Raw genomic sequence first — 13,064 nt, forward strand, 5'->3', positions numbered from 1 at the left:
CTTGACAAACAGTTATTGAGGGCCTTCTATTTGCCAGGCCCTCTTTATTCTGGGAACTGGAAAGAGATCAGTGGATGACAGAACATAGTTCCTTTCCTTGTGGAGTGTAGGTGACTGCCAAGGTGGCTAAGGTCATATAAGTGCCTGACAATAGCCTTTTGATTGCCGAGGCATCCATCTCTGGCACCGCTGTCTTTTACTTTTATTGGCTGGGCTATGTGGTTTGTGAGATCTTAGTTCTCTAACCAGGGATTGAAACCACTCCCTCAGCAGTGAAACTGTTAGACCACTAAGGAGGTCCTAAAGGCCTCCATCTTGATAGGACATATTGCCAGCTGTCTACAACTACTAATAAACACCTAGATAAGATGCCAGGTTGCCCCCAACCCATGAAGTTTCCCCATTAGAAAATGCCAGGTAAACTAGATAACTGACTGTTCACTCAAGTGACTCCATTCCTCCCCTCAAGAGCCCTAATTCCCTCTCTTACATTTTAATTTCACCATTAAAGAGTGAACTTGTGAAACCCTAGGCACCCTACCCTCAACCCTTAAAAGGCAGAGTCCCAGGTGCTTTCTCCCTCTCTCCTCATGACTTCACTGTATGGCCCTGGATGTGTCATGTACCCTCTGGATCTGTGAGTAATAAAGTTTGCTTTTTTCCTGATGGTTGCTACTGAGGTGGGTCTTGCAATCATAATAAGAACCAAAACAGCCAGTCCAGAGACAACACTGGCTGGTGGGGAAATGTCTGTGAGGACTCCCACAGGTAGTTTCAGCCCAGCTGAGTGCCTTAGCATCACACAGAGAGGCTGAGATGGACACGAAGTAGGTTGTTTGTCAACCACAGTCACAGTTGGCTCAATGGGCTCAGGGTTCTGTGATGAACTAGAGGAATGAGGTGGGGGTGGGTGGTGGGAGGGAGGCTCCAGTTTACAGTCAAGGTTGTAAACCGTTGTATTACAGTTAGTTGTTTGTTGAAGTGAAAATACAGCTCACTTATAAATCAATTTTTTATGAGATGAAGAATTTTATCAAAAGCAGAATTAATGAAAAGTAGAACTTATCTCCTACTCATCCATCACCTGCTTTTTTTGGCTTTTTTCTTAGTATTTTTTCCTCTAAGTTGATGATACCTAATTCAGAATCAAATAGGCAGTAGCTACGTGGAAACAAAGTTCAAAAATTCAAAGTAGGAGCTCAGAAAGAGGTATGATTTTGGTACTTTGCATATCACTTCCCTTTTATTTCTTTAAGAAATCTTAAAAGGCTTCAAACCCTAAGCCAATTGTCTTTGTCCTTAGAAACGAAAATTAACTATCAACTATAGATTTTGAAACACCATCCTCGGTGTTCCAACTGCATTTTGGTCAAGTTTTTGTCATATACAACAGTAATAGTTTATTAAAAGTTATTTCTTCCATAACTCTGTGAGATCCTATATATTGCTTCTCTTTATTATGTTTCTTCATCTATAACAGTATCTGAAATGTTATGGAGATTATTAAATGGAATCGATGAACAATGTTTCTATTTCAGAGGTTATTTTCTGAGAATACTATTAAAATTAAGAAACTTGAATCCAAATGGCATCAAGTTTCTGTTGAGAAAGGAAGTACAAATGAGTGTAAAGAAATCTGTCTCACATTTGCATCTTTGCATATCTGATTTTCCTTTTCCAGATGTCTCCACAAGTGGAAAAATGCTGCCAGCACCAATGATGAGTGGGCACATTCACTGCTTAATCTGGAAATCAGTAGCCGATTGAAAGAAAAATTCAAGTTTTCCATTTAGAGCTATGGGAGTGGATCTCCTTGCATAAATTTCAGAACTACGGCTGGAATAAAAGAGAAAGACCTTTATGAAGATATGTGAGATGGTATCTGAGTTTCATTAAGCATTTTTGAAAAGAATCAAACTGGGTATCCTTCTACAACACTTGGACAGCAACAAAAGCAAGAAAAAATCAGCGAAAAATAGTATCAGCTTTCTGGACTCTTTCTACAGAAATGCCATCTGGAATTGAAAATACTTTTCTAGTAGCAACAATAGGAGGATTTGTGATTGGAATGTTGGGGAATGGGTTCATTGTACTAGTTAACTGCATTGACCTGGTGAAGAGACAAAAGCTCTCATTAGCTGACTGCATCCTCACAGGCCTGGCTATCTCCAGAATCAGTCAACTTTGGGCAATACTATGTGACTCATTTTTATTGGTACTATGGCCACACCTATATGCCATTGATAAACTAACAAAGGTTGTTAATAGTTTTTGGATACTGTCCAATCATCTAGCTACCTGGTTTGCCACCTGTCTAAGTGTTTTCTACTTCTTTAAAGTAGCCAACTTCTCCCACCCCTGCTTCACTTGGCTGCGGTGGCGAATTCGTAGTGTGGTACTGGTGCTTCTCTTGGGGTCTTTGTCCTTACTGTTTTTGAATTCTGAATCAATATATATGTTTAGTCATATCTCAACTAACAGCTACAAAATATATGCAAGAAACTCAACGTGGTCCCCAAATGTAAGTGAAACTCATGATCTTCACCAGTTGATTGTTTTTAACTTCATCAACTTAATCCCCTTTCTTCTGTCCCTGACCTCACTGCTCCTCTTAGTCCTCTCCTTGATGAGGCACATCAGGAATTTGCAGCTCAACCCCAGCTCAAAGGATCTCAGCACAGAGGCCCATAAAAGAGCCATGAAAATGGTGATGTCTTTCCTCTTCCTCTTCGTCGTTCATGTTTCTTCCATCCTGTTAACAGGTTGGGTTTTCCTTAAACTGCAGGGACGTCTGGCCAAATTGGTGGTTGTGTTAACTTCGACTGTTTTTCCTTCAAGCCACTCATTTATCCTAATTTTGGGAAATAGCAAGCTGAGACAAAATGCCATAGGACTATTGTGGTATCTTAACTGCCGCCTGAAAAGAGTGAAATCTTTAGCTTCATAGATTTATCCAGAATTTTCTATATTCCAAGAGCATTGAATTAATCGTGAGAAATTGAAGATGCATTTTAACTTCTGTTTTTCTCACTGGATTCCTTTAGACTCTACTGAGCATTAGAAGCTTTCCCTCGAATGGCCTATAAACTAACAATCTACTCAGAGATGAACCGATATTTTATAAAGCAAGCATCACTGGCATCATAAGACTTTCTACTAGTGAAAAAAATTTGAGCAATATAAAATATATAGTGTAATCTGTATTAATTTTATATATGTTGGAAAATATTTACTATAGTCATATGTGAGGAAAAACATGAATATTTAGACATGCAAATCTTTTTCAAAGTAGAGCAGGTGAAATCTTTGTAAAAAATTAAGCTAAAAAGAAATCAAGGGGGATTCCCTGGTGGCTCAGTGGTGGAAAGTCTGCCTTCTATGAAGACACAGGATCAGTCTCTGACTCAAGAAGGTCCCACATGTCTCAGAGTACCTGGGCCCTTGCTCACAACTATAGAGTCTGCGCCCTGCCGCCTGGAAGCCACAACTACTGAACCCATGTGCTGTAACTGCTGAAGCCTGTGCGCCCTACAGCCTCTGGTCTGCAACAAGAGAAGCCACCACAATGAGAAGACCATTCTCCGCAACTAGAAAAAAGCCTGCACAGCAATGGAGACCAGCAAAGCCCAAAATGAAAAATAAAGAAGTTAAATTATAAAAAATAGATAAATCAAGGACTAAAACTGTTGGAAGCACAGAACCTTAAAATGGCTGTCGACTTTGTGAGTTAATTTTTCTCAGGGCAAAATGACGACAGCAGCCCTGGATTCAGCACCTCATATAGCTCTGAGAGACTGCTCCAAAGAGGCAGGGGAGAAGGTCAGTATAGAGGTGATTTTGGTGAAGGGGGAATATATGCAATCAAGCACATATTTTTGCAGAATGTTTCTGCTAGTCACAAAGAGCAGTCGTCACCATGAAGGACTGCAGGGCTTTTTTTGATATGAGGAGATACAAGAACTGAGCTCATAAAGTTGTTTCTTAAAAATATCTAACTATCTGAAGACCTGTTCTGCCAGTTTTCCTTGAGCTCAAAGTGCCTTACTTCTGCTCTCTACCCTGAACTCCTAAGTGAAGTCCTAAGTGAAATCCGACTCTTTGCAACCCCATGGACTATATCCTACCAGGCTCCTCTGTCCATGGAATTTTCCTGGCAAGAGTACTGGAGTGGGTTGCCATTTCCTTCTCCAGGGGATCTTCCCGACACAAGGATTGAACCCGGGTCTCCTGCATTGCAGGCAGATGCTTTACCCTCTGAGTCACCAGGGAAGCCACCAAAGGAAGGTGGAGGAAGTGACAAAAATCAGCAGCTGCAACAGTAGATGATTTAATCCTTATAGAGGTAGGTAGCAAGTGTCATTTTGTAGCTGACATGACCAAAAGAGCTTTAAAACAAAGGAGTAGACTATTATTAGGAATCCAAGCTAGACTAGCCACTATTTTGCAGAATAAGAAAAAATTAACTAAACTTATAAAAAGATTTGGAATAATTATTCCCTAAGTGTATAATAATACTTTTATGCCTACTTAATATTTTTCTGTCTCATTTCAGTTCAGTTCAGTCAGTCAGTCATGTCCAACTCTTTGTGACCCCATGAATCAAAGCACGCCAGGCTTCCCTGTCCATCACCAACTTCCAAAGTTTACCCAAACCCATGTCCATCAAGTCGGTAATGCCATCCAGCCATCTCATCCTCTGTTGTCCCCTTCTTCTCCTGCCCCCAATCATTTCCAGCATTAGGGTCTTTTGCAATGAGTCAACTCTTTGCATGAGGTGGCTAAAGTATTGGAGTTTCAGCTTCAACATCAGTCCTTCCAATGAACACCCAGGACTGATCTCCTTTACGATGGACTGGTTGGATCTTCTTGCAGTCCAAGGGACTCTCAAGAGTCTTCTCCAACACCACTGTTCAAAAGCATCAATTCTTCGGCACTCAGCTTTCTTCACCATCCAACTCTCACATGACTACTGGAAAAATTATATTGATCAAAATCACACTTTGATATCAAAGGTGCGTGTGTGTGGTGTGTGTTTGTGTATGTATGAGAATTGTATGAAAACTAATGTCCTTTGTCAGAGAGAACAAAAACAATTCACCAGGGACAAAAACAGAAAGGAAAGTTTACAAGAGAATATCACTTATTTGTAGAATTTTTGGACATGTTTGTGTGTGTGTGTACCTGTTTATGTTTAGTGCTGAGTTGATGCTTATAATAATTAAAATAAAACAAAGCAGGGCTTCCCTAGTGGCTCAGCTGGTAAAGAATCTTCCAGCAAGGTGGGAGACCTGGGTTTGATCCCTGGGTTGGGAAGATCCCTTGGAGAAGGGAAGGGCTACCCTCTCCAGTATTCTGGCCTGGAGGATTCCAGGGACTGTATAGCCCACAGGGTTGCAAAGAGTCAGACAGGACTGAGTGACTCACTTCATTTTACTTCACAAAAGCAGCTGAAAATATACATCTTAAGGCCAGTCAGTTCAGTTCAGTCATTCAGTCATGTTCATCTCTTTGCAACTCCATGGACTGAAGCACACCAGGGTGTTCCCTGTCCATCCCCAAATTCTGGAGCTTACTCAAACTCGTGTCCATGGAGTCAGTGATGCCATCCAACCATTTCATCCTCTGTCGATCCCTTCTCCTCCTGCCTTTAAACTTTCCCAGCAACAGGATCTTTTCCAGTGAGTCAGTCAGAGGTGACCTGACAGTCATCAGGTGGCCAAACTATTGGAGCTTCAGCTTCAACATCAGTCCTTCCAATGAATATTCAGGGTTGATTTCCTTTAGGATGGACTGGTTTGACCTCCTTGCTGTACAAGGGACTCTCAAGAGTCTTCTCTGGCAACACAGTTCAAAGGCGTCAATTTTTTGGCACTCAGCTTTGTTTATACTTCAACTCTCACATCCACATGACTACTGCAAAAACCATAGCTTTGACTAGACAAACCATTGTCAGCAAAGAAATATCTGTCTTTCAATATGCTGTCTATGTTGGTCATAGCTATTCTTTCAAGGAGGAAGTGTCTTAATTTCATGGTTACAGTCACCATTTACAGTGATTTTGGAGCCCCTCAAAATAAAGTCTCTCACTGCTTCCATTGTTTCCCTATCTATCTGCCATGAAGTGATGGGACCGGATGCCATAATCTGTTTTCCGAATGTTGACTTTTAAGACAAGTTTTTTACTCTTTTCTTTCACTTTTATCAAGAGGCTCTGTAGTTCTTCTTCACTTTCTGCCATAAAGATGGTGTCATCTGCATATCTGAAGTTATTGGTATTCCTCCCAGCAATCTTGATTCCAGCTTGTGCTTCCTCCAGCCCTGCATTTCGCATGATATATTCAGCACAGAAGTTAAATAACTAGGGTGACAATATACAGCCTTTACGTACTCCTTTCCCAATTTGGAACCAGTATGCTGTTCCATGTCTGGTTCTAACTGTTGCTTCTTGACCTGTATACAGATTTCTCAGGAAGCAGGTAAGGTGTCCAGTACACCTTTTTTCCACAATTTGTTGTGATCCACACAGTCAAAGGCTTTGGCATAGTCAATAGAGCAGAAGTAGATGTTTTACTGGAATTTTCTTGGTTTTTTTGATAATCCAACAGATGTTGGCAATTTGATCTCTGGTTCCTCTGCCTTTTCTAAATCCAACTTGAACATCTGGAAGTTCATGGTTCACATACTGTTGAAACATGGCTTGGAGAACTTTGAGCATTACATTGCTAGTGTGTGAGGTGAGTGTCACTGTGCGGTAATTTGAACATTCTTTGCTATTGCCTTTCTTTGGGATTGGAATGAAAACTGACCTTTTCCAGTCAGCTAGTGTGTGAGGTGAGTGCCACTGTGCGGTAATTTGAACATTCTTTGCTATTGACTTTCTTTGGTATTGGAATGAAAACTGACCTTTTCCAGTCCTGTGGCCACTGCTGAGTTTTCTAACTTTCCTGGCATATTGAGTGCAGTACTTACAGCATCATCTTTCAGGATTTGAAAGAGCTCAAGTGGAATTCCATTCCCTCCACTAGCTTTGTTCATAGTAATGCTTCTTAAGGCCCACTTGACTTTGCATTCCAGGATGTCTGGCTCTAGGTGAGTGATCACACCACCATGATTATCTGGGCCGTGAAGATCTTTTTTGTATAGTTCTTCTGTGTGTTCTTGCCACCTCTTCTTAATATCTTCTGCTTCTGTTAGGTCCATACCATTTCTGTCCTTTATCGAACCCATCTTTGCATGAAATGTTCCCTTGGTATCTCTAATTTTCTTGAAGAGATCTCTAGTCTTTCCCATTCTGTTGTTTTTCTTTATTTCTTTGCATTGATCACTGAAGGAGGCTTTCTTATCTCTCTTGCTATTCATTGGAACTCTGCATTCAAATGGGTATATCTTTCCTTTTCTGCTTTACCTTTTACTTCTCTTTTTATCACACCTATTTGGAAGCCCTCCTTAGACAATCATTTTGGCTTTTTGCATTTCTTTTTCTTGGGGATGGTTTTGATCACTGCCTCTTACACAGTGTCATGGACCTCTGGCCATAGTTCTTCAGGCACTCTCTCTATCAGATCTAATGCCTTGAATCTATTTGTCACTTTCACTGTATAATCATAAGGATTTTATTTAGGTTATATCTAAATGGTCTAGTGGTTTTCCCTACTTTCTTCAATTTAAGTCTGAACTTGGCAATAAGGAGTTCATAATCTGAGCCACAGTCAGCTCCCAGTCTTGTTTTTGCTGACAGTATAGAGCTTCTCCATCTTTGGCTGCAAAGAATATAATCAATCTGATTTCAGTGTTGACCATCTGGTGATATCCATGTGTAGAGTCTTCTCTTGTGTTGTTGGAAGAGTTGTGCAGTTTTCGGTCAAGTTTGAAAATTATTGTATTAGTTACCTTTTCTTGAAGTGAAAATACATTTTACTTGTAAATCAATTTATTATGATGAAGAATTTTATCAAAAGCAGAATTAATGAAAAGGAGAACCTATCTCCTACTCATCCATCACCTTTTTTTTTCTTTTTTCTTAGTATTCTTACCTCTCAGTTGATAATTGCTAATTCAGAATTAAATAGGCACTAGATCACTGGAAACAAAGTTCAAAAATTCACAGTAGGAGCTCACACAGAGGTATGATTTTGGTACCTTTGCACATTATCTGGAAGATCACTTCCCTTTTAATCTATTTCTTCAAGAAATCTTAAAAAGCTTCAAATCCTAAGCCAGTTGTCTTTGTCCTTAGAAAACAAGAATTAATTATCAACTATAGATTTTGTAACACCATCCTCAGTGTTGCAAGTGATTTTGGTCAAACTTTTGTCATATTCAATAACAATAATTTATTTAAAGTTACTTTTCCATGACTCTGTGAGGTCCTTGATATTACTTCTCTTTATTATGTTTCTTTCATCAGTCAGTTCAGTCGCTCAGTCGTGTCTGACTCTTTGCAACCCCATGAATTGTAGCACACCAGGCGTCCCTGTCACCAAGTCCCAGAGTTTACCCAAACTCATGTGCATCGAGTTGGTGATGGCATCTCATCCTCTGTCGTCCCTTTCTCCTCCTGCTCCCAATCCCTCCCAGCATCAGAGTCTTTTCCAATGAGTCAACTCTTCTCATCAGGTGGCCAAAGTATTGGAGTTTCAGCTTTAGCATCAGTCTTTCCAATGAACACCCAGGGCTGATCTTTAGAATGGACTGGTTGGATCTCCTTGCAGTCCAAGGGACTCTCAAGAGTCTTCTCCAACACCACAGTTCAAAAGCATCAATTCTTCAGCACTCACCTTTCTTCATAGTCCAACTCTCACATGCATACATGACCACTGGAAAAACCATAGCCTTGACTGGACAGACCTTTGTTGGCAAAGCAATGCCTCTGCTTTCAAATATGCTATCTAGATTGGTCATAACTTTCCTTCCAAGGAGTAAGCATCTTTTAATTTCATGGCTGCAATCACCATATGCAGTGATTTTTGGAGCCCCCCAAAATAAATTCTTAGACTGTTTCCACTGTTTCCCCATCTATTTGCCATGAAGTGATGGGACCAGATGCCATGATCTTAGTTTTCTGAATGTTGAGCTTTAAGCCAACTTTTAAATGTTATGAATTTCATTAAATGAAATAGAATAATGCCTCTATTTCAGAGGTTATTTTCTGAGAATACTATTAAAATTAAGAAACTTGAATCCAAATGGCATCAAGTTTCTGTTGAGAAAGGAAGTACAAATGAGTGTAAAGAAATCTGTCTCACATTTGCATCTTTGCATATCTGATTTTCCTTTTCCAGATGTCTCCACAAGTGGAAAAATGCTGCCAGCACCAATGATGAGTGGGCACATTCACTGCTTAATCTGGAAATCAGTAGCTGATTGAAAGCAAAATTCAAGTTTTCCATTTAGAGCTATGGGAGTGGATCTCCTGGCATAAATTTCAGAACTACGGCTGGAAGAAAAGAGAAAGATCTTTATGAAGATGTGTGAGATGGTATCTGAGTTTCATTAAGCATTTTTGAAAAGGATCAAACTGGGTATCACTCTACAACACCTGGACAGCAACAACAACAAGAAGAAAATCAGTGAAAACTAGTATTAGCTTTCTGCATTCTTTCTACAGAAATGCCATCTGGCATTAAAAATACTTTTCTAGTAGTAACAATAGGAGGATTTGTGATTGGAATGTTGAGGAATGGGTTCATTGTACTAGTTAACTGCATTGACCTGGTGAAGAGACAAAAGCTCTCATCAGCTGACTGCATCCTCACAGGCCTGGCTATCTCCAGAATCAGTCAACTTTGGGCAATACTATGTGACTCATTTTTATTGGTACTATGGCCACACCTATATGCCATTGATAAACTAACAAAAGTTAGCATTTTTTGGACATTGTCCAATCACCTAGCTACCTGGTTTGCCACCTGTCTAAGTGTTTTCTACTTCTTTAAAGTAGCCAACTTCTCCCACCCCTGCTTCACTTGGCTGCGGTGGCGAATTCGTAGTGTGGTACTGGTGCTTCTCTTGGGGTCTTTGTCCTTACTGCTTTTGAACTTTGAATTAATACATGTGTTTAATAGTGTTTGGACTAATGACTACAAAATATACGCAAGAAATTCAACGTGGTCCCCAAATGTAAGTGAAACTCATGATCTTCACCAGTTGATTGTTTTTAACTTCATCAACTTAATCCCCTTTCTTCTGTCCCTGACCTCACTGCTCCTCTTAGTCCTCTCCTTGATGAGGCACATCAGGAATTTGCAGCTCAACCCCAGCTCAAAGGATCTCAGCACAGAGGCCCATAAAAGAGTCATGAAAATGGTGATGTCTTTCCTCTTCCTCTTCGTCATTCATATTTCTTCCGTCCTATTAACAGGTTGGGTTTTCCTTAAACTGCAGGGACGTCTGGCCAAATTGGTGGTTGTGTTAACTGCAACTGTTTTTCCTTCAAGCCACTCATTTATCCTAATTTTGGGAAATAGCAAGCTGAGACAAAATGCTCTTGGACTACTGTGGTATCTTAATTGCCACCCCAAAAGAGTGAAATCTTTACCTTCATAGATTTATCCAGAATTTTCTATATTCCAAGAGCATTGAGTTAATCAAGATACAGTAAAGATGCATTTTTAATTTCTGTTTTTCTTACTGGATTCCTTTAAATTCCACTGAGCATCAGAAACTTTCCCTAGAATGGCTCATAAAGTAACAATCTACTCACAGAGGTGAATCGAGTTTTTACAAAGCAAGCATCATGGTCATCTTAACAGTTCTACTAATAAAAACATTGGTGTATGTCTACCACAGAATATATAAGGACAAATACACGATCATTTGGACATGCCCATCCTTTGCAAGGTAGAGCAGGTTAAATATTTGTATAATATTAAGCTAAAAATAAATCAAAGGGGCGTCCCTGGTGGCTCAGTGGTGGAGAGTCTGCCTGCCAATGCAGGAGTCAGGGGTTCAGTGCCTGACATGGCAAGGTCCCACAGGTCATGGAGCAACTGGGTCCTTGCACACAACTATTGAGCCTGTGCCCTGGAGCCTGGAAGCCGCAACTACTGAACCCATGAGCTGCAACTGCTGAAGCCTGTGCACCCTAGAGCCCGTGTTCTGCAACAAGGGAAGCCACCCAATGAGAAGACCACTCTCTGCATCTAGAGCAAAGCCTGCACAGCAATGGAGACCAAGAAAGCCCCAAATGAAAAATAAAGAAGTTAAATTACAAAAAATAGATAAATGAAGGGCTAAAAATGTTGAAAGCACAGAACCTGAAAATGGCTGTCGACTTAAAAAAAATGCACAGTGTGAATTTTGCAAGTTAGGTTTTCCTTAGGGCAAAATGAGGACAGCCGCCCTGGATTCAGCACCTCAGGTAGCTCTGAGAGACTGCTCCAAAGAGGCAGGGGAGAAGGTCAGTATAGAGGTGATTTTGGTAAAAGGAGTATATATGCAATCAAGCAGGGTTTTTTTGCAGAATGTTTCTGCTAGTCACAAAGAGCAGTTGTCACCATGAAGGACGTGTTTTTTAAATATGAGGAGATACAACAACTAGGCTCTCATAAAGTTGTCTCCTGAAAATATCTAACTATTTGAAGACCTGTTCTGCCAGTTTTTCCCTGAGCTCAGAGTACTTTATTTCTCTTCTCCACCCTGAACTCCAAAAGGAGTCTTGAAAACCAGCAGTTGCAACAGTAGATGATTTAATCTTTATGGAGATAGATGTCAAGTGTCATTTTGTTGCTGACTTGGCCAAAATAGCTTTTAGAAAAAGGAGCAGACTATTATTAGGAATCCAAGCTAGACTAGCCAGTACTTTGTAGAATAAGAAATTAACTGGAACTATAAAAAGAGAGTGCATAATTATCCTAAGTGTATAATAAGCCTTTTATGTCTACTTAATATTTTTGTCTACTTTACATGGATCAAAATCAAACTTTGATATCAAATGTGTGTGTGTGTGTATAAGAATTGTATGAACAATAATGTCCCTTGTCAAAGAGAACAAAAACAATTCACCAGGGGTAAAAACAGAAAAGGAAATTTACAAGAGAATGTCACCTATTTGTAGAAATTTTGGACATGTTTATGGGTGTATGTGTGTGTGTATGTGTAGTGCTGAGTTGATGTTTATAATGATTAAAATAAAATAAAAGCAGCTGAAAAATGTATATGCATCTTAAGACCAGCAGGTGGCAAATTTGTGCTTGCTAATGACATTGGTGGTGGTGCTCAGTTGCTCAGTGGTATCTGACTCTTTGCGGCTCTACAGACTATAACCCATCAGTTTCTTCTGTCCATGGAATTTTTCAGGCAAGAATATTGGACTGGGCTGCCATTTCCTACTCCATAGAGTCTTCCTAACTCAAGGATTGAACCCAAGTCTCCTGCATCTGTTGCACTGGCTGGCAGATTCTTTACCACTGGGCCACCTAGGAAGCTCCCGCGCCTCCAAAAAAAAAAAACATAAAAAATGAAGAAATCTTTGCTAGAATTGCCATAATTTTTTAATGGTAGAAGCAAAAAAACAAACACTCCCCCAGAAAACTAGAAAATAAATGTTGAAAATATTTATGAAATATATGAAAATATGTGGTTAAAAGCTGATTTTGATGGAGCAGTAGGTCAGGTCTGATACTAGGAAGAGTGTAAGAACCATAACGGCTTTGTCAAGTGTACCCTTACTCCAGGGAACTGAGCTACGGTGTGCTCTGATGTTAAGGATGATGAGGAGATGATGATACATGTGTATGCAGGTCTATAAAGATTTAGATTTCTAAGCTGTATTCATTATGTTGGACACTATTTAAGAAGTTTCCTGTGTGGGTGAAGTAGATGAAGATGGTCAAAACATACAAACTTCCAGTTGTAAGATAAATAAGTGGTAGCAAAGTAATGTATAAAATGATGACTATAATTAACACTGTTGTATGGTAAATTTGAAAGTTGCTTAGAGAGTAGATTACAAAAGTTCTCATCACAGAAGAAAATATATCTTTTTCTTTTTTGTATTCTTACTAGATGATGGATGTTAACTAAACTTATTGTGGTAATAATTTTGCAATATATATGTTAGATTG

At 39.7% G+C, this 13,064-nt stretch overlaps 2 protein-coding genes across 2 annotated transcripts; both read left to right on the forward strand.

Moving 5' to 3' along the window:
- Positions 1–2,008: 2,008 nt before the first annotated feature.
- Positions 2,009–2,947, forward strand: LOC101120486 (taste receptor type 2 member 42). Its single transcript, XM_012175348.3, has one exon. It carries the CDS (start codon positions 2,009–2,011, stop codon positions 2,945–2,947), a length of 939 nt encoding a protein of 312 aa, XP_012030738.2.
- A 6,662-nt stretch (positions 2,948–9,609) lies between these two features.
- LOC101120742 (taste receptor type 2 member 42-like) lies at positions 9,610–10,545 on the forward strand. Its single transcript, XM_012175349.3, has one exon. The coding sequence runs from the start codon at positions 9,610–9,612 to the stop codon at positions 10,543–10,545; it is 936 nt and encodes a 311-aa protein (XP_012030739.3).
- Positions 10,546–13,064: the final 2,519 nt, after the last annotated feature.

Source organism: Ovis aries, chromosome 3 (assembly GCF_016772045.2).
Source record: "Ovis aries strain OAR_USU_Benz2616 breed Rambouillet chromosome 3, ARS-UI_Ramb_v3.0, whole genome shotgun sequence".
NCBI lineage: Eukaryota > Metazoa > Chordata > Mammalia > Artiodactyla > Bovidae > Ovis > Ovis aries.

What these genes read in the sequence shown, in the direction of transcription:
- LOC101120742 (XM_012175349.3), top strand. Translation starts at nt 9,610, where the DNA reads ATGCCATCTGGCATTAAAAATACTTTTCTAGTAGTAACAATAGGAGGA.
- LOC101120486 (XM_012175348.3), top strand. Translation starts at nt 2,009, where the DNA reads ATGCCATCTGGAATTGAAAATACTTTTCTAGTAGCAACAATAGGAGGA.